At 38.6% G+C, this 26,986-nt stretch overlaps 1 protein-coding gene and 1 non-coding gene across 4 annotated transcripts; both read right to left on the bottom strand.

Annotated features, from left to right (window-relative positions):
- Positions 1 to 208: 208 nt before the first annotated feature.
- On the bottom strand, positions 209 to 16,102 carry FAM20B (FAM20B glycosaminoglycan xylosylkinase). Of its 3 annotated transcripts, XM_025166976.2 has the most exons (9): positions 16,027 to 16,102; positions 15,483 to 15,625; positions 9,375 to 9,905; positions 8,827 to 8,913; positions 7,554 to 7,663; positions 6,142 to 6,313; positions 4,974 to 5,165; positions 3,883 to 3,942; positions 209 to 2,546 (listed from the first exon to the last, which is right to left on the bottom strand). In XM_025166976.2, exons 3-9 carry the CDS (start codon positions 9,749 to 9,751, stop codon positions 2,315 to 2,317), a joined length of 1,230 nt encoding a protein of 409 aa, XP_025022744.1. In that variant the 5' UTR covers positions 9,752 to 9,905; positions 15,483 to 15,625; positions 16,027 to 16,102; the 3' UTR covers positions 209 to 2,314. The 3 variants fall into 3 exon arrangements, with proteins under 3 accessions (XP_025022744.1, XP_025022745.1, XP_007428829.1); XM_025166977.2 differs by lacking the exon at positions 15,483 to 15,625 and having other exon boundaries at positions 16,027 to 16,085; XM_007428767.4 differs by lacking the exons at positions 15,483 to 15,625; positions 16,027 to 16,102 and adding an exon at positions 15,181 to 15,339.
- On the bottom strand, positions 8,621 to 8,728 carry LOC112540689 (U6 spliceosomal RNA). The gene has a single exon (XR_003084768.1). It is a non-coding gene; the product is annotated as a U6 spliceosomal RNA (small nuclear RNA).
- Positions 16,103 to 26,986: the final 10,884 nt, after the last annotated feature.

Below are 26,986 nucleotides of genomic sequence, written 5' to 3'. Positions count from 1 at the left end.
ACTTCCATGTGGTTGGGAGATCCTGTGCAGTCCTAGCTTGGTTAATTTGTCTCAAGCAATACCTATAACACTTGTTTAAAATATAAATTTAGTTCTTCGCAAACCCTATCTGATGATACTGAGGATGTAAACTCCCCATCAGAAATGTGGCTAATAGTTACATGTCAGGAGTTATCTCTCATTAAAAAAATTATTTCAGAAAATAATGAACTCTTGTCATTAAAATCTTTATTCACATAATACTTATCTATGCATAGCCTGACCTTTGGGAAATACACAGCTGAGATTCTTTTTCTCTTTTCCCAACAGTTTCTACTTGTAACCACTCCAAAAGACAAGTCTCTGGCAGCTTCAAGGTGAGCGTTTTGTTTCAGCTGCCACATAAATAAGTTACTTCTTAATAAATTATTTATTTTCTTTCTTAGCAACAGTTCCAGTTCTTTAGATGCAAGACAGCCTACTTGTCTGTTCAAGCATGGGGTACCTCTTCCATTTTCTTTATCCTTAAGACAGTGTATAAAGGAAATATGAAGATATTCTGAGAGTCTCAATCAAACTAGATGTTTCCTTCCTCAACAGCATCTGCCAGATGCAGATTCATTGTGACTGCACACTTATCATGCATCCACAAAAATCTCATCTTAGCAATTGACTCAGTCAAGTAGTAGTCAATAAAAAGTTGGAAGCTGGTGACACTCATAATAGCAACTGTTAACTGATATCAAATTACTGTTATTGTAATTTGAGATGCTTAGCTGAACCAGCCTGACAGAAATCAACTTATTTTGAAAATTCTTTTTCTTAAAATAGAAATAACTTATTATCAATAGAATTTGGCATTAAACCAATCTATAGTTTAGGCAACCATCTTAAGACAATTACTGGCATCGGCTGAAAATACAAGCCTTAAAAAATGCTGTAGTGTAAGGAAAGTTATTGAAATAGATGCAAAAATAATAATGTTACTTTTTGTATCTCTGGGCATTCAGTTCTCTTCTGAAACAGGAAGTCTGTCCAAACTGATTAAAAAACTATTAGAACTGACAAACATCTTTAAATTTCTGCTAACTGACATCCCAGATATAGCTATCAGAAACATTATCTATCATAGAAGATCTTTGAGGTTTCCAGTACAGTTTGGTGAATAACGGTTCAGGGCATTAAACATTGGAGTTAACATACAGAATAATTTTCCACACATTTCCCCCAACATCTTTGGCAGGACTATCAGGTGCATGAATTAAAACAGAGATACATAAATTTCCTGAAGCTACAAATACAAATTACAATTTCAGCTAATGGTCATAAAGCCAGGGGATCACAACTTGGATTAAAAGAAAAAAAAAAAAAAAGACTGCCAGCTAAAAATATCTTCAGTTCAGCTCAGGCCTTGAAAATGACAGATTATCCCAAGAATGCCTGACAGCGTAGCACCTGCAACTGCTTTACAGTAGTGATAAAACATTTTTTTCTTCCTCAGGCACTCATCATGTCTTCCAGATTTTCAGTTTAGATCAGTTTAGCAACAAACCCCGTTTTTTGAAATCTACAACACTGACAGGACATAAAGGACTGGCTCAATCTCTGCTTTTTAGGAGAAGTACTGGGTTCAGGGCAGCAAGAACCCTTAGAGAACACAATGACTTGCACAATAATCTCCGGTTAGAACTTTGCAGCATCATGCAAGCCTGAATCGTTTCAACCTTGTGTATGGAGAACAGATTTCAACAGTAATCTAGAACAGTCCTTCTCCTTCAGCAGTTTTGGATTTAACAGAACACCAAAGACAATGATATATTCCCTTATGAAGTTCTTTAGAAAATTCCAGCAAAAGATGTCTGGGTGTGTATCTATCAGGAGAGACAGTAAATCTCTTGTACATCCCATTTGCCCTACCACTCCACCACTCTTCTTTTTTTAGGTAGCCAATATGGATGCCTAGATAGCCTATCTTTAAAACCCTGAATTATTAGACTAAAATATTGAGATTGTACTTGGAATCAGTTAGGAGATTAAGATCTTTTCTGGAACAAGCATGTATTAGTGTCCCAATACCCATCTCTTCTCAGGGAATCCCAGGAGAGCTCTCAGTGCAACATCCACTGCCAGCAATGGAATCCGAAAAAATAATACATGGCTACCCAAGGGCGACTTTCTTGTTTCCAACACAGCTTTCAAGCTACAACTGTTTTCTCTTCTGATGCAGAAATTCTGTTATTTAATTCCAGTTCATCCTGCCCATAGCCATGCAGAACCAATTGTGCTGTTTTCTATTATTACTTTAAAAAATATTCCCCATCAGTTTCTGTTAAAGCTACAAATGGGAAAGTGTCATTCTATCTTCCACCAGCACAATGTCTGGCCCAAATTGATCTGTACATTGCTTTACGGTAGCCAAGATGTTCAGAAGTCGTTGGTCCAGGGCATCCATATGGGGAGCAGACAACACAGGTGAGATAGGGTCATGAGACATAGCAGTTTTTAAGGCAGACTTCAGGACTCCATTCTTCAGATAGTTCAACCTGTTCCAAGTGGAGACTCTGATACTGTAAAAGAAAAGAATGGAGTGAAACAAACCTGAGTTTGTACTAAAAGTCCAATCCTTCAGAAGTCTTCCCAAAGTATTTTCAATACTTTTAAGCTTTTTAAATAATAGAATGTTATTAATTTTAATCCTGTTATATAAACATTACTGTTTTTTTAATGAGAGCTAGTTTGGTCTAGTGGTTAAGGCTCCAGGCTAGAAACCAGGAGATTGTGAGTTCTAGTCCCGCCTTAGGCATGAAAGCCGGCTGGGTGACTTTGAGCCAGTCACTCTATCTCAGCCCCCAACATCAGGCTCAGGTGACAAGCCTGTTATCAATTCCTGTTGCAACCAATGGATCAACATTTGGTTGATCCAAAACAAAAAACAAAAAAACCTGGACCCTGCACATGTGGGAAAAACACTAGGATGGAAAAAAAAATTATATAAACATTACTGCATTGAAATCTACCTTGAAATAATACTATGTATCATAATTTACAAGAGTACAATAAAAAAAGAAGTCTTTCCAAAGAAGCTTGTCACAGGATTTACTAACTCAGACAGAGCTATGAACTATAGTGACAATGCCATAACAGCTCTTAAATTAAGATTCATAAGCCTACGTATACTTAAAAGCAACATCCTTCACATTACTCCCAGGGAAGTGGGAACAGATGATAATCAAAGTGCTAAGCTGCATATAAGATATATTAGCTGCCCTGAATATGAACCATAAGTCCAGTATTTGGTAAAGCTGTTGTAAAATTAAGAACATAAAAAATGACAGTGTGGGTAATTAGATGTGTGACACAATTAATAGAAATTTTATTTTTTTTTCAACAAGGGAAACCTATGCCATCCTCAGTTCATGACCTGCAAGCCCTTCTTCCTCCATCCCTGAAATAATTTTCCTTTATATGGACCTCAGAACTAAGTGACTGTTACATACATAACGTGAAAGGCAGCTACACGTCAAATCCTGATAGCTGAAAAGGTTGACAGGAAAAGAGCTATGAAGGTTAGAAGGAATATCCTTCTCCAGCATTATTTTTCAACGCTAGCCTTCTCTTTCTTTAAACAACTAGAAGGTTAGAGGAATGACACTTTAACACATAGGATCTCAGAAAGTAGAAATTCCAGACTGATCAAACCCTCAATTTAGATTCTGCAAAAGACATAATTTTGTATTTAACATCCTAAGTATTCTCTCAAATGCTGAAGTGGCTTTGGACTAACCATCAGACATGAGGACTCAACAGGTTTCTGATGGGATGTACATTAAATACTGTCAATATTGCTTTTAAGGCATGCAAGTAATATACAAATAAGTCAGTAAGTTTTTATTCTTTACTCACATGCAGCATTGATAAAGAGGTGCAAGAATACTTCTCTCATCCAGGGAAGGATTTCCAAAACTGAAAAACAGATATAAAATGAAAAAGTCTTTCCCTCTGGAAAAATCTCTACAACATCTCCTACAAAATGGATACCTATGCAACTTTATCAAAAAGTGCCTGACCACTCAACCCACTACAGCACAACACAAGCTATGAAAAGGATAACACTACCATACATCAAAAACATCTCAGAAACAACCAATAGATTATTACAACCACATGGCATCACTGTAACACACAAACCAATTAAAGCCCTCCAATACATCTTAAGTAAACCAAAAGACCCAGTAGCCCAAGAAAAAACAGAGTCATCTACAACATACAGTGCAAGGACTGTAACAGCACCATGTAAGACAGACAGACGACTAGCAGAGTGCATCCATGAACACCAACTAGCAGTCAGAAGACATGATGAAAACTCCTTAATCTCACAACACAGACTCAGCCATAATTTCAGTTGGGAAACTGTGAGCATCCAAGACCAAATTAAATCCAAAAACACTAGCAAATTCCTGGAAGGTTGGCATTCAGACAAATCAGCCATTAACAGAACAAATCATATTTACACACCATCCAAAAGAGACAACAAAAAAGATAAAAGACCAGAACACATCCTCTCCAGCAGCCAACACCCAGATAAGCCAGAATTAACACCAGGCAAATAATCAAGCAGAAAACAATATCCTAATCAAGGAACTACCAAGGAGACAACCACATCCCCACCAAGACTGGCAGGGCAAGCTACACTATATGTACAGGGAGCAAACTCCACACTCACTAGCACTGATGATGTTACCTAGTCAGGTAATGAAACGTCTGCAAGCAAACAACCAAGCTCAGAGAGCACCAAGGACTCTAAAGTCTCTCTTTCCCATAAACCTAAACAGGAATTTGAAATGTATATGGAATTCTTGATATTTCAGTTAGCCCACAAACCAGGTTAAACCTTTGGATAACCTCAACACTGCAGTAATTATGACAAACCAACTGTAATCTGGTGGCAATAATTTTACTGAAGGAATTTGCATGGAAGTTAACATATTTCCTACCTTTTGGCATTGTCAAGTAGAATAAGCATACTGGCCCCTTCATCATCCTGAAAACTTTCATAATGATGTCGGTCAGCATTCCCAATCAGATAATCAAAGATGGCTGTATCAATGATGTCAAGAAGCCGTGGGCCTGAATCATAAGGTGAGGTCTTCTTTACAGCATCACAGTAACTCTCATCATATTCCCATCTGCAAGCAGACACAGAAACTCAACTAAACGCTGTTGATCTTTAAGATTTATAGTACAATTATGTAACTTCAAAAGGTTGAAAGAGAAGCATGCATAATTGAAAAAAAATAAAAGTGTTGATAGATTTAAAATAAGATTATCTCAAAGTCTGCTGGTAAAGACCATAGCAAAAGATGGCAAAATTGTCTCTTCTATTTCAGTTTCAACTGCAGTTTCTCTTTTAACATAGAGGTTAATTGTTTTTATTTGTCCTTTTAATATACTCTTCATATATTTCTTCGTTAAATTTAGCCTCTTAATTCAGTCATGAATGATGACTGGCAACATAGATATTCAGAAAACGGATGTGAAATCAGAAAGGATGATAAATTGCAAGACTGATTTTTGACATAAGCAGACCTGAACTGATTCAAACCAATATTGCACATCACACTTCAGCTCATGGATTAATGCAGAATGAAACCGATGCAGACTTGAAACAAACTGATTCATCCTTTCCTAACACAGAATAGTGTGTTGTGCTTTTATAAATATAACTACGTCTGTGGCAGAAACTAGAATGACTGCTGTTGAATACTCTTTTTGAAAATGGGTTTAGGGATTTTCAAGCAGATAAACACAACTCAAAATTCAGCTCCTGTACTATTCACCCAGACTATAACAACTGCAGTTAGTATTATACTAGGCCATCCCAGTCAAGCTAAAAAAATTGATTTTTCCATGGAAAAGACAAAGGTTAAAGGAAAAACAAAAAAGGATCTTCATTTCTCATTCATCTTTGAAATATTTGCCCCCTTGTTTCTCAGTGTTCTTTCCCAGAAAAGGACCTGATTTTTAACAATCCCACTCAGGTACAAAATACATGATCAGGTCAACAATTTAAGGCTGGTACTTCCCTTTGCCTCTGTAACTGTAGTCCATTCTCTGGACAGACCAACTGAAACAGCAAGCAGGTCACTGCTGTGAACTCCATACCTGGCTAACTTGCCCTCCCTGTATGTCCTGCCCCATGGATGCCGATGTTTCTGAAGAGGCCATACATCTGGCAGCCAGAGAGTGAGTGATCCCTCCATGGAATCTCCTTCAGCACAGGCTGGCTCTGTTTCCCGGCAGTAGTAGCACTTCCCATAGAAGCAAGTATTATTACCTTGGAAGCAAACAAGAATTAAAACAAAAGCAGCTAGCTTATACCATCCTGACGCTAATATTTAACACTTCTAGCTTCTAAAAACTGGGAAGCAGTTCAGAAGCTGTCTGGGAAAGAAACCATCAGTTCTAAAATACTAACCCTACAATTTAACATAAATACAATACTATAGAAATAATATAAATAATATTTATATTATTTATATAAAAATATTTATATATTTTATATATATTATATTAATAAATATTATATATATTTATATTTATATAAAATATTATTTATATAAAATATATAAAATAAAAATAATAATAAATAATATAAATAAAATACAATTTAACCCTAACCCTAACCATCATCTGCTGGTGCAGCTCACCTCTCTGGGAGTAAAGCTTAATCAATTTAGTGGGTTATTTAAACAGAGTTGGATTGTAAGGTAATTTTATCTTGCTCAAGAAAAAGCATAGTCCCCACCTCCCAGTTCTCCCACTGTTCTGGAAACAAGCTTCAAGTAAACAAGTAAACACCTTTCCATGCTGATAACTAAAAACCTGGCCAAATGCAACAGCAGATATTTCTCTGAAATATGAATATTTCAGAGAAAATATCTGCTGTTGCATTTGGCCAGGTTCTAAAGAATGGCATATTTTCATATCCAAAGCCAGCAATCTTAAAATTTAAACAATGTCTTCTCTTACTGTTGAAACAATTGAGTAAAGGCTAATTACAATACACTGTATCCCAAATATCAGAGAAAGTATTAACATGTCAAATACTGTGCCTGAATGGAAGTTTTATTCAGGAATCAAAGTAATCTGTGAAATGAACCCTCGGCAGAAAAACCTCTGATTTCCCAGGGTTGAGAGATGAGAAATGGACTGCCATACTTTCCTTACCAGGGCCAATCACAGCAAGGTGTTCTGTCAAGGCTGATGTTAGTCTCGAACCAGAATTTACAATCCAAAAGTGAGGATTTTATTTATCACTACTAGCTCTAATATCAGTACAGATTTGTATCATTATTAATACTGAGATAACATGTATATATGAGGGGAGGGAGCAGCTGAGCCAAGAGCATGCTCTCCAGCATGCATTCCTCAAATTGTATTCTCTCAAGGACCCAGGAATGTTATAAGAGATTGGGCCAGCAGATATCAGGTCACCAATGATTAAGTTCTACAGGCCCTTTTCATTCAACTTTACTTTAATAACCTTTCTGAAATCTGTTTTTTTTTTAACCTACCTAAAGTCATGAAAGTACTAAGCAGCTGTTCTGTGGCAACAGGTTTGATCTCTGTGCGAAGGTTCACAAACCTACCAACCACGAGTGGGGCCCTCCGGAAACCTAAGATTCTGTTTGAACAAGAAAGAATAAAATGAAACAAGATATGAATTCATACAACACAATGGAGAGTACAGGCTGGATCTTGCTATGAAATTTGTAGGAATCACCCAGTAAGTATCCTCAAAGATTTAAGGTTCCTGAGATGTTAAAGTAATTTTAAATATTACTTCTTAGTTACTAACATCTATGTTTTATTTTATTTTAAACTGCAACTAATAATTTTTATTCCTCTCTTTTGGAATCTATAAATTTACTGAATTAGAAATTGGAGTTGATGGTTTGTTTGTTTGGCTTATTTTTGCTTACTATTTTTGCCTATTCTGGACCGTGATCTTATTCATGTGCCAGACTTCTGGGTGCACTTGGCTCATAAAAAAGGAAAGTCCTGGAAAACGGATCTGCCTAGAGATGCAACGTTTGGGCTTGGAGTGTGTTTAGGCTGATGTTTATTAATTGATGTAAATCACAAAAGTGGTGGCAGCTCACCCGCTTCTGAAATATCTGACGAAGAGTCTTGCAGCAACATTGAAGGACCAATGGTTCTTCAACTGAAGCACCGGAGATTTTTACAAGGCTGATGAGAACAGAAACTGAACTTAGTTTAAATTTAAATTCATTGGTGAAGAATGTAACACCCAAACTGCTGATCTGTGCATGAAACTGGGAACTTGTACTGAAAGGCCTGCACAGATTGCCAGCTGTTGTGGAGCACAAGTTAAGAATTTAGCCACTGACTACTGAAGGGACTAGCTTGAAATGAACCTGTCCAAACACTGTCTGCCTAAGATACTCTCATTTTTTGAGAGGTTACTGAACTCAAAGGAGTGGGCCTTTCCCCATGGAATTTACTCTCTTGAAATTACATTCCACAGAGGAATTTCAACAGAGGAATCACAACTTTCCTTTTTAGTTAGGTCTTTTTAAAGTTTAAATTGGTTTATAATTTACGTTAATTGGTTTTATCAATGTTTATGTTTTATCTGTTATTGTTAGCATGTCATCCTTGCACAGGGGTCATGCTAATTTTCCCTGTATCATTCCAATTTTAGTCTATGTGCTGCTCATGCTGCCACATGAGCACATTTTATTGTTAGACACTTTAAATGCCCTTTGGATAGAAAGGCGAGGTATAAATTGAATGAACAAAATATATTTTAATTCAAAATTTTACCTGTCCAGATGGAAGGCTGCCACCTCTGCATTATGCCTGTCATAGCCAGCATATGGCTCTCCTTCTATTACATAGTCTCTGGGATATCTAAAAATTATGAAAAAATAAATGATTGAGTGACTAATGGATTTTGTTCCAGACTAAAGAAGAATCTCAACCAAACAATAGCTTTTCTTCACCCCAAGGTAATTAAGTAATGAGGAAAAAATGTAACTCTGAATAACTTTTCTAGCAATTAGTTGTACTGCCAATATGCAAGGAAATATCTCATTAAAACACTTCCAGTCCAGAGGAACAGACCCGTTTCTTACTTAGAAGCAATGGTCTGGGATCTGCTTTCTTGCTCCTGATTTTGACATATGGGACATACCAAATCAGGGGCCCGAGAAGGAAAAACAAAACTAATATAGTCATCTTAGCTTTCTGGTGAAACAGATGAGCAAGCATCTATCCATTGTTCAAATTTAGCCATTAAGCTGTTATCAACCATTAAGCTGATAACAAAAAGAGTACACATAATATTATCTATCACTGAAGAAGCATTTCACCTCTTAGGTTTGAAGACTACTTTCTGTCCACCTTCCAGTACGAGCAGTGCTTTCAACTGGGTGCCCTTATAGCCCACATCTGCTTTGATTATCTTCTTGGTAGCCATGGCATGCATCACTGCCCCCAGTTCTGGTGTTTCCTCTGGGTACACTTCACGTGGCACTACCCACTGGGCTGCAATCTCCCAAGGAGATTGCAGTGTGTGATCAAGTCGTGGGTCTAGTTCCACCCGTAGGCTTGTCATCATACGGTGAAAGGTACGCTGGTCTTCACGGTTGGCTGCTGATGTGTCCAGGTTGTCTATGAGGAAAACCTTTGTGAAAATAAAGATGACGAGGAGAATTGCCAGAAGCACCACACGTTGTTTCAACTTCATGATGATTAGTAGTCCTTTTCTGCTGACTTGATTTATCAAAGACTACAGGAAATCTCTTAAAAAACAAGATGATAAGCAGTGCAGTTCTTGATTAATTTCATTCATTATCTTCAATCCAAATGATCCACTGCTGCAACTACATCTTCTGCTACCCCTGTAATTAAAGACATGATTGAATTTTGTACCCTTAGCAAATTCAGTGGGTAACTCTTGAACAGAAGTTGCTGCTTTATAGTGTTACAATTTACTTAAAACAAATTCATTTCAATGAGGTTACCCATGACATAGCCTGGTTCCAAGATAGACATTTTTCAAATCAGCAGTTACTGAAAAGCAGCCCCCCCCGCAAAATTTTCAGAAAACTAGCGTTGCTAGTCACTAGATAGTTCTATCACTAAATATACAGAACTGGCTGACTTTGACCCAACTTTTACAAAAGAAATCATTTCTTTCCACCTTCCTCATCTCCTACAACTTCAACTGACTTTTGATATTTATTTTCAGGGTAGAACAATTAAAAATATACTTTCCATTTCCCTCCCAAATTAATACACTCATAGCCATAGCTGTGGAATCCTTTATTTTATTTTTTATTTAGATTTATGTCCCCCACCCCCACCCCAGCCTCTTTCCTTCAGGAGCTCAAGACAGCATATGTAGCATTCCTCCTCAATTTTTCCCTACAATATTGCTTGTGTGAGATAGGCATGAAAGAAAACAACTAACCCAAAATAACTCAGTAAACTTCCATGACTAAGGGTAGACTTGAACCTAGGTCTCCCCTGTGCCAGTCCAACAACTTAAACCAGTGCTTCCCAAACCTGGGTAAATTACCCAAAATTGGGTAAAAGTGGTTTTTCTTTAGGTAACAAAACACAAACCTATTCACAACAGGGACATTTAAACTGACTTAAAGATTGCCACGTGTCCTAAAATATATTTGAAAATCTCCTGAAGTATTCCTATTAAGATGAAAATCAATGAAATTACCAATGGTAATTTGTTGAATTGACATAAAGATCATTCAATTATACTGTTTTTATAATACAGGTAGTCCTTGAGTTATGACCATTCATTCAGTGACTGAAGTTACAACGGTGCTGAAAGAATGAACTTACGACCAGTCCTCGAAGTTCCAGCTGTTGCAACACTCCTGTGGTCATGTGAACAAAATTCAGGTGCTTGGCAACCAGCTTGCACTTAATGACCGGTTGCAATGTCCACACGATCATCATTTGAAACCTTCCCTGCTGGCTTCCCACAAGCATAGTCAATGGGGAAGCCAGCAGGGGAGGTTGCAAGTCACTTGGGTATGTCCTCCACAACCCCCCAGCCTTTCTTCGCTCACATGCACCGCACCCTCCTTCACTGTTCACTCACTCGCACCATGCCCTCCTTCCCCCCTTTGCTCACACGCACCACACTCTCCTTCCATCCCTGAGTTTTGGGTAATGAACGAAAAAGTTCGGGAAGCACTGCCTTAAACAGAATAGCACATAGGCTCTCCTTGTTGGTATTTCACAATGCCAAGGCCTAACTGAATTGGAGAGAATTCACATTTGAATGGAGGCTAGCTCAGCAAATCTTTTCTGGTGGTCATCATGGATATTCAACTTAATGAACCATGTGATGAATATTCAAGTCTAAATGAAGAACATACAGTTCATCTGAATGTACAGGTGCATGGAAAGTGCAACAGCATGCTATAGTGAACTAAATGATTCTGTATGCCAAAAAGCAGGAGACGATCAAAGTACGACTGATGGATAAAAGTACCAAAAGTTAAGGATATGAACTTCCATGATCGATAATTGTTCAGAAGCAGCAAAACCCCTTCAGAATTTGTCTTTTAAACAATAACATCCTACGACAAATTTGATGAAAATCAACTACTCAGAATCTCATTGAGAACAAAGATCCTGAAAGGAAGGAAAAGGGTCCTTCCCAAGACTTAATACAAAACCAACAGAACATTAAATTCTGTCTGCTCAGCACAACAGAATGTCATTCAGCCATAAAAGTAAAACAGTTATTTTGGGGGGGCACAGGAAGGTTATTAAGAACTTTGTTTTTAAGAGTCTAACTCTAGGTGGAGAGCTGTATAAAGCATATTTAAACCACCAATCTTGTGTCATGCCAAGATGTGGATCAAGCACCTTACTTTGGAGATGTTCCTGGTTGTATAAAACACTTGAATTAATGCTACATTAAGATAGATCAGAACGGAATATTTGTAAATGTTGAAGATTCAAATGCCTCAATATGAGTTCTTCACGCTTCAAGCTCAGCACTGTAAGGCTGTAGTTTTAATTACAAACTATACTGTTTTCTATAGAAACAAACCATGGCTACTCAAATCAAGATTTAATACAATCTGTGAACCCATCCAAAATCTTTTTGAGAACTGTGAGAATTAACTACAGGATAGATTGTGCAAGAGAGGTAGTAATGGTTGTTTACATTATCTGGAGTTGCTCCACTCATATTTCTGTGTGTTTTCTGTTTCAACATTTTCAAATATGTTCTGATTCGTAGTAAATGAAGTCATACATATTGTTCTCACTTTTCTATCATCCCTATACTTCCACTCTCCCAATAGTCATTACAAATTTAAATGGTATGTCCCATGTAGCAACTTTTTATTTATTGAATTCCATTTATAATCTGTTCCTTTTCTAATATGCTCAGAGCAGTTTTTAATGGCCCTCCATTCTGGCAGTTTTCAGGAATAGACCTGTTCAGGTATTCTATAAAATACCATGTACATTAATAATGCTGCATTTATAATAATTACATTTTATACAGAGCAGTGGTTGAAGGCAAATGATAAATAAAACACTCCCTGTAGCAACAAAAAAGCACAGCAACAGGAGACAATTGAAATCACCATTAAACCTGCAAAATAAAATAATCATACAGTATTTATTTTAACTGAATAACATGCTATTCTCCATGAGCTCCTGAGGATATTTTATAATGCATTTCTACAAGAATTCTAATTTAACAGTATTTTTCCTAGTAGAATCTCATCACAGTAAAGCCATGTTTAATTCTGCACATCTTATTAAATATTTTATCACTTGCCAGAATTGTAATGCAAGAGATGTGCATTCCAGCTAAAGCAGCAATGTAACCAGATCTTTCCCAGACTGGGGAAAAAGCTGCATTAATAATATACAAACTCCCAAGTTTGAAAAAGAAGCAATTCTTTCTTCCAATATTTTATAATAGTGAACAAAAACTGTATCCCAAGTCAGTAGAATATAATGCACAATTTTAAAAATTGCATAGCACTAGCCTCTTTTTGCAAGGCTATTTAATTTCCTGACAACTTACTGTAGGATGCTGGCAGCTCCTAATAAGACAAAGTTTCATGACTTGAAATCTACATGTAAATTCTAAAAGCAAAATCCATGTTCCATCCAATCTAGAGTAAACTTTCAGTTTATAAGAGGCAGGCAGTAAGTGCTCTGAAAATTACAAGTGATATTATCTGCTGTTGTAGTAATGGGTAGATTAACACGGTAGAACTAAAGTAATTAAAGTGGTCTGGGGAAGAAGAAGAGAAGTGAGAAAAAAACTCTGAAACATGCTGTGTCTGACAGGCTGTGAAGACCACAGAAGTGGAAAATGACAGGCAGATGGTATCTGCCTTGTGCGCTTGCTACATCCTCCCTAGGATATTAATGAATTAAGACGTACATTTATTCTCACATCACTGTATTTGCCTTAAACTATAGCAACAAAATAATATATTTTAAACTCAGCTTTTCCAGGATAATGAGAACTACTGCTGAATCTTTTAATGCTGATTATCAGTTAAACCATCAACCATAACTATTGTATTTTCCAATGTGATTATTATGAATGAAGCAGGAATGGGATGAGTGCATGTGTGTATGTTTTAACATGTTTTAATCAAGGGAAAGTGGTTCTCAGGTAGAGATGTGGGTGTTCTAGAAAATCTGAATGATGTAAATCATTTGTGCAAATGACTTTAATTGGAATTAATATATTTGTTCCCAAAGTACAAGTTGGCACAGGTATATAGAGAACAAGATAAAGAGGGGAAAAAAAAACAAGAAAAGAGAAAAAATGAAAACCGACAAATAGTATGGCTAAAAATCTATATACTGGGTTCGGAATTTCCTCCAAATATATTCCTTTTAGAGTGAAAGATTAATTTTCCAAATGCAAAGGGCATAACTACATAAGACCAGAAATTATTATGTATCCATCAATGAAGCCAAAAGTAATGGCCACCTTTTAATTACGCTTTTTTATAACATTTGCCCACACTGCAGAATTTCATGACAAAACATTCTTACTCTCAAACAAAAACAAACCTTTTCAAGGAATAATTGATTTTGCAATGCATGAATATCACCACTCATTGCAATCAAAATATTACATCATAAATTCTGGTACCATATGAATTTATAGTAATAAATTTAATATTTAGAATTTATATAGAGTTTGACTACTCAAAACTTCTTCTGTATCTTATTTTTTTCCAAGTAATTTTATTAAAGATTATAATTACAATAGTACTTCTTCTGTATCTTACATACAAGGGTTAGAATTTGACTTAGAGATCTTTTGAGGCCTCCCCACCAGATATCAGGTGTTTAGACAAAGATCCTTCTCAGTGCTGTGGTGTTGCACTTCTGCGGCACCCCCTCCCTGAAGCTCAGCAGACTTCCACTCTGCTATCCTTTAGGCACCAAACGAAGATAACTTTATTTTCTCACTTGTTTTAGCTTTATTGTTCCTTTTATTCCTGGGCTGTTAATAACACATTTATGTGCTGTGTTTAATTTTCTCCTTTCCATCGTTTTTATCTTAGTGCAATAATTAACTCCAATTTAAATTTAACAGCCGCATTATTTCTCCCTCCCGCCCCCTTCTCTGGGACACTTAAGGGAGTACCTGGGGGTATTCCCTCTCCTCTCTTCCTGCACTTCCTTCCTTAATATTCAGTTTCGAAGACGAAAAGAACAGATGAAAGGATGCAAAGAATACCCTGCGTGAACACACTCAGTGTGGTAAAGATGCACTCTATACCTATGGGGGGTACTTAATACTCTCCTTTTGATTTCAGATCCTGTCAGAAGACTATTCAGTTCTGCCCCCCCATATATATACACACGCATGCACGCTCTCTCTCACACACACCAGTGCTCAGCCCCTGAGATCCCGCTCTCACAGGCGTCAGGAAAGAAAGACCCCCTCCGTCAGTTGCCTCCTCACACTTCTCTTCTTGTCATCCCCCTTTTTTGCTTTTGCCCCACTACCCGGTCTGCGGATCCCGCCAGAGAAGGAAGCGCCATGGGAGCAGGAAAGTCGGGCCCAACAACTCGTTCCCCGGCTTGCGCACTGGCTTGCGCGGGTTTCCCACCCACCCCCGCCGTCCGCGCCCTTCTCCTTACCCAGCCAACGGGCGCCAGCGCGCCATCCCTGCTCCCAGGGCCGCCCAACAGGCCGGCGCTCTCCCGCCGCTGCCGTGAGCCCTCGCAAGGCTCTCCCCCCACCACGCACCCACCAACCCACCGCTTCTCGCGGGTCTCCCCGCCCCTGACCCCGCGCCAGCCAATGGGAGCGGCGGAGCAGGCCACGCCCTCTATCGAATCGCCCACTCCGAGCCAGGCCAAGCGCTAGTTTATTCTCGCGCTAAGACTGGAAACACCGTCCCCCCAGAGCGCCCGAGGAGCCGCCGGGTGCTCCACTCTACCAATGGATGGTCGCCGAGACTTGGTCACGCCGCTGTCTTCCTTGTTCGGTAGCCAATAGCAAAACGCGCTATCTAGGACGCCGCCCTTCCACGTATGTCTGGCGGGCGGGATCTGGCCAATTTGTCTTTTAACTCTCGCGTGTCTGTGGAGGAATAACCCTGGGGTTATTAAATAAATAAATTAAATTAAATGCATAGAATGGGTTGTTTCTACCATGGTTAATACGGTATACGAAGAGTCTTGGGGCAATTTTATATTTTCTATGACGGCACACAATCGATCAATCTTGGAGCAATGCGATTGAAGTTCTGTATTTCCAGAGCAGCTCGTTCATATGCATCGGGAAAGCAAAGGCAGAATAGAGGCGGCGATTGCGCTCCTCCGCTATTTTTGCAAACAGAGGTTCCATTTAATCCTCCTAAGAAACAGCTAGTGGTCGAAATTCGCTTTTGAAGCCTTGTCGGCGCTCATCACCACATTCTATGGCAACAATAAATTCAACAAGACCTAGGAAGTTATCCCAGTTGGAAACACCGCAGTTACCTGACAGTTCTGCTGTAAATTCAGTCTGTTTTCTTGACTGTCCGCTGGGAGGCTGAAGACGAATGCAACACGGTCGTGGGTTTGTCCTTAATGTACTACCGATTCCGATTCACTTCCGCGAACAAAAGTACAAGCACTCCTACTTGAACAAATATTAAGCAATATACACTAGTATATTGCCGTATAAAACAAGATTGGCAATATTTTAGGTTCTAAAAGTCACCTGATCAGGATCCACACGCATGCACATATGTAAGCTGTGTTTTGAAGTCATACTGTCCATGGTTAACTTAATCATGGTTCACTGAACCCAGTTTACTGAATTATCACAATGTATTGAACCTCATAGACTCATTAGCTAAAATACGGTTGGCTGGTCATGGCTAAGTATGTTGGGGGGAGGCAGTCACCATCTTGTCCCTCTCTTTCCCAATGTCCAGCTGCAGATCACTGCTCCCCTCTTTAAAATTTCTGCTTTCCAGGGTACTAATATTGGCATGGACACCCTTCACAAACAGAAGAAGCTGTCCTCTGAAACAATCCATCAATATCTGAACTGGGCTACACTGGTGGCTAATCAGCATTACTTACAAGAAGGTTGATATAAAACTGTGAAAGATTATTCTTTTTTTAAAAAAAATACTTTTTATGGAAGAATTTTGCAATTTAAGTACTGCAAAATAATACAAACTAAAATCAGAAATAAAGAAAAGAACTGAAAAGAAATACAAAGTGCAAAGAAAAAGGAAAATAATAAAAAGAAAAGAACAGAGAAAAAAGAAGAGAGAGAAAAAAGAATATTTAAAGAAGCCACTCCCAATCTTTCTTGCAACAAGTACAAGCAAATTAATATTTTCCGACCTCCTATGCAGTTAGATACACAATTCACTTCTTCCCATAACCCCACCTCCCCTTTGTCCAATCACAAATCCAGAAATTATTGTCATTTCTGTCCAGTTATGGGCAAAAAGTCCATAAACGGTTTCCAGAATTTTGTACAGACAGTTCTTATTTTAACCCTGATCAAATAAATCGGCTTTATATTCCTTCCTCTTACGGTCTTAATCTTTAATTCATCAAATTGCTCATAGGGTTGAATCTCCTTTCAAATGTTCTTTCTCCCATCTCAAAGATTTCTTCAAAACTCTAGAAACCTTTTTTTGTAAATCCAATAAGTCCTTGTCCAGGTCATTTTTCATCTCTCGATTTGTCATTTGTATTTCTACTTTAACAATCATCTCTGTCCACAGTGTCTTCATTTCTACATGATTTGGGATTTTCTCTTCCACATCTTTTATATCTTTAACTTCTTTAAAATCTTCTTCAAGAGATACGTTGGCAGAAATACATTATAGAAATTATTGCTGTCAATTTAGTTATAAGTTTCTCTCTCATTTCTTCGAAGATCTTTCGAAATGTCTCGAGCCTCATGCCTTTATCTGTCATCTTGCAAGCTTCACTGTTCTTTTCCCTGCCTGGAGCTTTAGTCCCCTCTAGTGTCCATTCACAAAATCTCAAGTTTCTTTATTTTCAGCTTTTCACCAATAATTTCTTTCCTCATAGGCTAAACAATTCACGTACCCACCAAAATGTTATTTTATTTACTCAATTTACAACTGGAGCCCAAGTGAGCGATCTCTTGGCCTCTCCTTGTCCAGCAAGTCTCTGCTGGACTGAGCTTGCCACCGGTCAGTCATCACCACGTCATTGTCTCCGCTCATTGGGAGACATATAATTTGCCATATTCCTTGCCTGGAAGTCCCAAAACTATGAAAGATAATTCTATCAGTAGCTACTAGCTGTGCAACCTAACTGAACATGGGAGTTTCCATGCTCAGAGGTAGTGCAAATTGTTAACAGGCACACCAGATCCATGGGGGAATGGTGTGATCTTGTTTGTGAGCTTTTTAGAGGAAATTAGCTGGGTGAGAGAACGTCCTAGTAGAATCACCAGCTTGTTTCAGTCTGAGGCTACCTGACTGTTTTTGAGAGGAAACTCTAAATGGGTCTCCTACTCATGGCTGCCTGAATGTGTAAAAACCTCCATGCTGTCAGGAACCCTGATTAAAGCAGCATTTCAAAGGGGTGAGGAGGCTTCAGCTGGTATTCAAGCAAGAAGGTTAGCTTCTGAGTGGACAGAGACAGTCAAGCTTGCATAAATGCAGAGAGTTGCTTTCTGTTTGGTGAAAGCGATGCCCTTAGCTGATCTCAAGGGTGTCAAGCAGGACTGGACATGGTTAGTACTTCTATGGGAAATGATCAGGACATACCAAGGCTCTAGATTAGACTGGGAAGACGACAATGGCAAATCACTTCTCCACAAAAGGCGTCTTTGAGTGGGACAGCCATTGGTCTGGGATGGTCTGAGGATTTTTGCCCTGGAGCAGGGTTGAAGACTCCAGCATCTCCTCCAACCCTATGATACTATGATTCTACTTCTATTCTGGGTGATTAATGCTTCTTCATTTAATTCACAGCTTGTCCAAAATTTGGAATGAGGCACATTTCAGGAGGAAATAGAACTAGCTCTACTTGTTTAGCAAATAGAGAGTTTGGTAAGACTTGATTGGTGCAGACAGGAGAACCTCTGTCGATCTAGCACAGTGTTTCTCAACCTTGGCAACTTGAAGATGTGTGGACTTCAACTCCCAGAATTCCCCAGCCAGCATGAATTCTCAGCAGAATTCTCAGAGTTTAAGTCCACACATCTTCAGGTAGCCAAGGTTGAGAAACACTGAGCATGTCAAGATAGGACACTTTTTAAAGTAAAAAGTCACAGAAGTATTACAATGCTGTTGTCATTCAGACCAGTAGCTGAGTACAAGGAATGAGTATATGCACCACCTCAGAAAATGAAGGCTCTGTCAGAACAAGGGAGAACACTGCATTATTAAGCTCTAGCAGTAACATCGGTTTCTCTCAGCAGGTGGCTCTGCAGGAATGTATTTGATTTGCATGATTTCCATTTTAGGTAGAACAGAACTCTTTCATGGCTTTCTTTTGATTCAGAATAAGTCCTATTACATCAGCTCCAAGCAACTGGGCACAAGACGGTCATCCCAATCTCGTATTTTGATTGGGATTATTTTTAACAAAATCCTAAACTTTGCTTTAAAAAGTAAGCACTGAAGTTATTCTCAGACATTCTGAGAAACTCCATTAATAATTGCATCTGATGAATTGCCTGTGTGTCTGTAGTGGCAAATATTTGATTGCTTATGTTATGGCTTCAATAGAAAATATAAATAAAAATGCAGTAGTATCCCATCAAAAGAATTAAATATATGCAATTTACCTGTATTGCTACGGGGGGTGGAGGGGGGTAGTTGAGCTAGCCTGACCAATAATTTGGAATGCTGGGAGTTGCAGTGTAGCCATAACTGTGAGTCTAGAAGCAGATAGTGCTCACTGGTTGGACCTGTAGCCTGATTTAGTATAAGTCAGCTTCTTTTCTAAACATTTTGGATGGCATTAGAATAACCCTGGAATTAAGTTACTAGGGATGAGGAAGGCTGAAATGATGATAATAATGATAATAATGATAATAATGATAATAATAATAATAATAATAATAATAATAATAGTAGTAGTAGTAGTAGTAGTAGTAGTACCACCACCAATAGTTATAGGCGCCTTAGGTGCAATCCCAAAACATCTGGAGCACCACTTGAAGACCATCGGCATTGACAAAATTACCATCAGTCTATTGCAAAAGGCAGCTTTACTTGGAACAGCTCACATCCTGCAACAATACCTTTAACACCATCAAACAACATCTGCCTATCCCAGGTCCTTGAGAAGGACTCGACAGGTGGATAAAAATGTCAAATCCAGTCTAAACATCTGGCTGACTGTGTGACCAACCATCACCATCATCATCATCATAGAAGGAGGAGGAGGAGGAAAGGAGAGGCAGTAGCAGCAATTATGTGGAAAAAACTCTCTTTTGAGAGTTCTGTTTTTTTAAAAACAAACAAACAGTACTCTCCTTGATATAGAGAATGATATTGCCCCTAGAATCTCCTTTCATGCTCATCATTAAGAGGCTATGTCAACCTGGGAAGTCTAAACAGTGTATTCCTAGGTTTTTCTTTAAAAAATATAAGTTGTGCCCACTCTGCAGTTAATGAATCAGAATATTTTTGAGCAGGCAAAGAATTTGAAAAAATATTTGTCTGCATAAGAACTCAGCATAAATTACTTATATACTTAAAATGGAATCATAACGGTAGCTCTCAGTTTTCCGAAATTTCTCATCACTGAGCATGTTAAGTTAACTGTGAGTAAATGCATCATGTGAATACAGTCATAGTGTGGTTAGCTATGGGCTTCCTCTTTCCAGACAAAGACTGGCCTGTTCAAGGGTTCTTAACCAGATTGTTCAGTTTTTGGAGAGCTGGAATTTTGGCTGGAGGCTTATTTTCTGGCTCAGAAGATGGTAGGAGCAAGGCCCTTGCCCGGGACAAGCCTGAATAGGGCATTGACTGCCCCTCTCCCCCCAAACAGCAGTCTGAGGAACATCCTCACTGGCATCTTCAGCTGCTTGCTGAAATTTATTACTGCTGAAATCATGAAATGGTAATGATTGAACTCAATAGTTTGTCAAACCCTCTACTCTTTATTCTATTTAGCCCTCTACTCTTCTTTATTCAATTAAAAATATTTACAGGCCAACTTTAATGGGAATCTCCCTCCTGATTATCCAACAAGACGTTTTTAGGAGAAAGCAATTCAGAACAAATTAGTTTGGGGAATATTTTTAAAGGCCTGAAGTGATTCATCCCTTTACACCCTTAGTGTAGAGCATTTCACAGATGTGGGGCTACTTTTAAAGGCCTGAAGTGATTCATCCCTTTACACCCTTAGTGTAGAGCATTTCACAGATGTGGGGATGTTCCTCAGACTGCTGTTTGGGGGGAGAGGGGCAGTCAATGCCCTATTCAGGCTTGTCCCGGGCAAGGGCCTTGCTCCTACCATCTTCTGAGCCAGAAAATAAGCCTCCAGCCAAAATTCCAGCTCTCCAAAAGATGGGAACCCCCACTTCTTTATGACCATCATCCTAGTTGTTTTCATAAGTGGGAATGTAACTGGGACTTCCAATACCAATTTCAAAGCACAGGCAGATTGATATAGGTTATATCAGTGAAGGTAGTCTTTTAGTACCAGATACAAGAAAACTTTGAACTTCATTCTTGGTCCTTTAGAGAGCATGTAATCGTATTATGAACCTTCATCCAGAGATTTACTTATTCCATCAAGACCCATTGGCTATGTGAACTTGTAAGAAAATAGTAAGTTTACTGTTGTGACTGTAGGATGGAACAATATCACATAACCTAAAAAAAGAAAAAAGAAAAATAATGGTAATCAAAAGAAATGCAACATGCATAAAATGAAGCACAGCACACAAAGAAACTAAGCCAAAGTAAAACCAATGCTACTATTTGGAACTTAAAAAGTTCTTTCTGAGTTTAAAACAGAACTTAGCAGAAGTAGTGACCTGACTGCTAATAAATGGAAGTACATCTGCAAGAAGACATCGTAGGAGGAGAGGCGTGTTAATCTATGGTGGCAAAAAATCTGCTAGCACCTTTTCCAGCTAAGCAATTTTATTAAAAGGCATAAGCTTTTGCGAGCTGCAGTTCATTTCATCAGATGCACAGAATGGCTTTCTGATGAAGTGTGCTGCAGTTTACGAAAGCTTATGCCTTTTAATAAGGTTACTTAGCTGGAAAAGGTGCTAGCAGATTTCTGATTATCTGCAAGAACGTAGTTCAGCTGTTCTACATCCAACCCCTTAAGTTTGTCTATCATCAATGTTTTTCACTCAGTCTCGCCAGTATGACAAGGACATACTGAATGATGTCCTCTACGTGGCCAGCACCACAGTGACACAGGTGCTGTTCCACTGACCATTTACAAAATACAGTATCTCTTCAAGATATGCTGAAGGCATAGTCTGTGAGCTGAGGAAAGTTGAACCAGATCCTGATAGGTTTTTATGTTTCTTATAATGGTGGTATCAGCATGAAGATGTTGATGACTGTACCACAATGGTGTCTCTATTGGCATCCCATTTGAAGAGCCTATTTCTAATCTTTTCTCTGCTCCAAGAACTAAGTTCCCCCATGGGAGGCGGGGATATGAGACAAAAGTTGTAGGATATGAGAAAAAAGTTTGGTCCATTGATTCCTGCCATAATGTAAGTAACAGAATTTAATAAGCTGGGATTCTTGAACGCCTTCTAATTTCTTATAGTGCTCTACCAATGCAAGGTAGATTCTACAGAGATTGAGGGTACCCTAATTATCTTTAGAAAGGCAGCACAACTGATTTATTAACTCAATTTCTTGTTGGGGATGCAGTTCCAGAAGCATCAACTTCTTGCACCTGTTTATCCTATTATTAGAAGCATTAGGATTAGCTAGAAAAAGCAAGAGAATTTCTCTTTGTTCCTCTCATTAACTCTGCTCTGTTCTTCTTTCCTCTAATTGAATGTCTCTTTCTCCTTCAGTGTGCTTTCTACTGAAAAGCTCTTTCCCTCTCATTTCCCCTCCCCTCGTAAAAACAAAAATCTCAGAGATTCACTTTCTACCAGAGCATGTCAGTTCCTCAATAAATTCCACTTGTCCTTTTGGACCACAAGCACTCTTAATGGGCTGTAAATTCTGCTAACCCTTTGCTGTCATTTAGTGGTCATCTGGATTTTTGCAATTCAGACATAGTAGTTCTGCTCCATCCAGAAGTCTTCAGTGTCTTAGATTTCTGCATTAATCCGGTTTATGTCTCTTCTGCCATTATTTAAAGGACTGTTATGGAATAGAGGATAGTTCCAGGATAGCTTCAATGTAGCCAAACTTTTGAACATTGATGGGGAAATGGAAACAATCAGCATTTTATTGAAATGCATCCCTCATGTGAATATCTTTTATTTAGTCAAATGTGTAAAAATCTGTTTTTAGGCATCACAACTGAACAAATTATATTTTACAACAGACAAAGCATCCAAAACATAATGCTGCCAAATTCCGTATCTACCTTTACGATCTGATTGTGTAAGAATAAGAAACAAACATCAGCCTTCGTATGGCTGAACAAGCAAAGCTGTTTCTTTCCAAATTAAAATTAGATGAAAAGCCCAGTTACTCATGCTTTGGAAATGTCCAAATGTAAATGACTATAACACAATCTAAAGAGTGCTCCAGAATTACTTATTAAATGTGCATTCCACTTTTCTGCGGCCTGATACTCAAAACAGCAGTAATTAACAATATGAATGATAAAATGTTAATAATAAACACAATACAATTAAAATCAAGAGAAAAGTAAATTAGCTCCATTAAAAACAAAACTCACTTCAACTAATAGTCCTGGCGAAAGACATGGGTTTTCATCGTTCCCCCAAAATACAGGAGGAGTGTCAAATCAAATCTTTTTTATGATCATAGACTAGCTTACAAGGGGAGTGTGTTCCATAGTCTGGGATCACATGGGAAAAAGCCCTTTTCCAGGTACCTGATAGCTGAGCTTCTGACAGTGGGAGCATGTTCAGTCATAGAAGTGTTCAATAATCATTTTCGTTGTCCTTCTAATTTCTAAAGCACTGAGAAAATCACATATACCTTTCTGGCAATACAGTTGGAAAATTCTAATCCTTGTTTGTGCAAAATGGTCCACAAATTGCAGTTGTCCTTCCAACTCGGTTAGGATCCCCTCCAACACATGTTTCAGCTAATCACTCAGAGTGGAGAGCAGCCAACTGACCCCAGCACAAACTGTTGACATTTCTTTAGGGGAGGAGAAAATGAATTCTGCTTTTCATATTAGGAGGTGAAGGGGAAACCACAGAAACTCCAATGTCTAAGTAATTACATGCAGAAAAGTTGGTGATGGTTTTCATTAAAAACCCAGATGTGTTAAATTCAGGTTGATTTCCCATGGAGGGAACAGCAACCAGTTCTGAAATATGTCAGTAAAACCATTTATAACACAAATGAGACGAGAGGAGGAGAGTGGGAAGACAGAAATTAAAAACCTTGGAATTTAAGTTAGTTAAAACCTAAGAGAGAAAAACAAATCCAGCTAGCAAAATTAGGTGCAGCAACATACAAACAGAAGTGTGTGTTATCCATATATTTTCAGTGCAGTTCTCTCAACTTGCTTCACCAAGTTGCTTTTCTCCCCATTCTGAGATGTCCATTTGCTTGTCTTCAGGAACAAGAGAGCATAAGGCTGGTTAACCTATTGTTTTAAAAAGGATCACAATGACTAAGGTTCAATTCCTTTTCATTCAAATTAACTAAATGATAGAATTATCTAGTCACATATATAAGTTCTGCTTCTAATGATTGTAAGCATTTGCAAATCCTTTTAGTAAACCAAAAGCAGAGCAGCTTTTCTGGAAGAAATGTGAGAGGCTAAATCTAGGCTCTCCCACTAAAAAGGTCATAGATGGGATTTCAATTTAAAACAAGAAAAAGGCTTTCTACTCACAGATTTAGCTGCTTCTTATGCAATGGCTAAACCTAGAGCCAAAACCTCAGTGGGACCCACAGATAAGAAATTAGATTTGAATTTAGGGGAATTTAGGGAAATTAGATTTGAATTTAGGGGAATTTAGGGAAATTAGATTTGAATTTAGGAAAATCCTAAATATTATTTAATTAACCTTATAAGAGTAATATCGTTTGGACTTTACACATTCATGGGTTACCAGATGTGAACTGCAAAGATTGTGAGGACCACCAGAGGGCAGCAAAGATTCAGAAAATTCTAACTCTTCATTGCCATCTAGTTGCCAATAGCATTTTTTTGTACCCAGATCTGTTACACTCCCCTAAAGCAGGGTTCCTCAACCTTGGCAACTTTAAGGCGGGTGGATTTCAACTTCCAGAATTTCCCCAGCCAGCAAGGGAATGGGGAAGGCTGGCTGGGGAATTCTGGGAATTGAAGTCCACCCGTCTTAAAGTTGCCAAGGTTGAGGAACCCTGCCCTAAAGGATTAATTTGCTACCAGCAATATTGCCTCTAAATGCAGCACTTACCTTATCCCTCCTTAAGCATACTTGAAATTAGTTTTAGGTATTAGTTTACTAATGTTAAAGGGGGAAAAGAAACACACCATGGATGGAATCCAACCACATGCTCCTGCTAATGAAAACCAATGTGGAAGCATTCCTCCAAATGTGCTCTGGAGGGTCTCCTAATTCTCCAGGGTAGATTGTGAAGATGCATAGATGGCAAGAGGAGCATAGGGGACTTAGGTGCACCTAGCACATTGTTTGACTCCACTGATCTAGTGTAGTTTTCCAGAAAAATATGTGTGTGCCAATTTACCACCAAGATCAGTTACTGCACAAAAACTTTACAGCTGCACATACCCAGGTTGTGGTTTCTGAAATTTCTATAACGTCCGTGAGAGAATGATAACATGACAAGATAACACTGTTTGTATCCCTGGGTACTGGCAAGGCACGTTTCTGGGGTTCTTGTCTCTCACTACATTCTTTTAAAATATAATTTGGCTTGGCACAATTCATTTATGAGAATGACTCTGGGAGGCACATAGGTCCAGACAGAGCTAATGCTTTGTTTAAAAATGTGCCCCTTTAAGCAGAAGAAAAGTACCAGCAAATGCTAGGTTGACAGACAGCATCTTGGGGCGGCTAGACATGCTGCGGACAGCAGTTTGACTTCTTATACATGGTGTTCTATGACTGGCCACACCCTTAATGGCACCAGTCCCCCCCCCCCCAACAGTCATTTTGTGAGAGCGGTCATGACAGGTTCTCATAATTTCAAATGTGTCAGTCGGTCCATAAAGATTGCTCACTGTGCTAAGGTACAGAAAAATGCTTTATGGGGATTCTCGCTCAGGCCACTAGGTGGCGCTATTCCTTCAGGCTTACATTTAGATGCTCATGAGGTTTTAACTGGACCTCTCACACAATCATCCGCAGAAAAGGAGCATGGATCACCAGGGACGTCACTTTCCAGTGCATTTGCATGCATATTGTCACTTCAAAAAGCCATTGTCTCTACAGGCATCTGTATGCAATTCTTAATATTTTTTTATTAAGATACCGAACCAGCATACTTTAGACCATAAATTTAAATAGCAGCATTTTTTAAAGGTGCAGATGGTGTGATAAAAGGAGGAGTAGGAGCTCTGGAATGGCATACATAGCATGCTGAGAGATCTATTCTTGGGGATCATAAATTCAGGAGTGGCTTGGAGAGACAGCCAAATGGAATGTACATTTTAAAACAAAAGTGAAGGATCTCGATGCTCCAGAGAGGAAAGAGATGTAACTGTAACACTACCATGAAAGACATTTAAATGGGGTGGGGATCTATTGTGTAAACCAAGCAGGCTCAAAGTTAGGAAAAGCTGTTCTGCAAATTTGGCTGGGGAATTCTGGGAGTTGAAGACCACACACACATCTTCAAGTTGCCAAGGTTGAGAAACACCGTGTAGCCAAAAATCAGGAGGTCTGGCAGCACCTTTTGGCACTAACACATTTTACTAAAAGACATAAGCTCACAAACCCTTATGCATTTTAACAAAACTTGTTAGCCTACTTTTGCCACTATAAAGTATTTTCCACTATAATCGTCCACATAAGGACTTTGAGAGCAAGTTTCGTTTTTACTCTTGAAGACAAAGTAAAGGATAAAGGGTGTGTACAATTTAATAAGAGCAATTTTAGTCACAAAAGAAAAGGTGACGTTGAAAACACTCTCTTTCTCACCCACACGCAGGGTCCAGCAAGGTTTGATAATGTGCGATTCGCCAGTCCTTGAGTTGGCACAAAAGCACGCGGACGTAAGTTACGCTGATTTAATTGCTGAGCCCCACTCAGGCAACAGATGCAGAAAGTGGTGCTGACCTTGCAATTTTAATATGAGATAAATTAAGAAAAGTGATTGATCGGTTCCACTTGTTTTTCTTTCATTTCCTG

This window comes from Python bivittatus, unplaced genomic scaffold (genome assembly GCF_059951505.1).
Source record: "Python bivittatus isolate LINGU-HERP-01145 unplaced genomic scaffold, Pbiv_v1 ctg000700_np1212, whole genome shotgun sequence".
In the NCBI taxonomy this organism is placed as follows: Eukaryota; Metazoa; Chordata; class Lepidosauria; order Squamata; family Pythonidae; genus Python; species Python bivittatus.
Note: the sequence above shows the minus strand (reverse complement) of the source record. Positions and strands in the feature narration are given on the sequence as shown.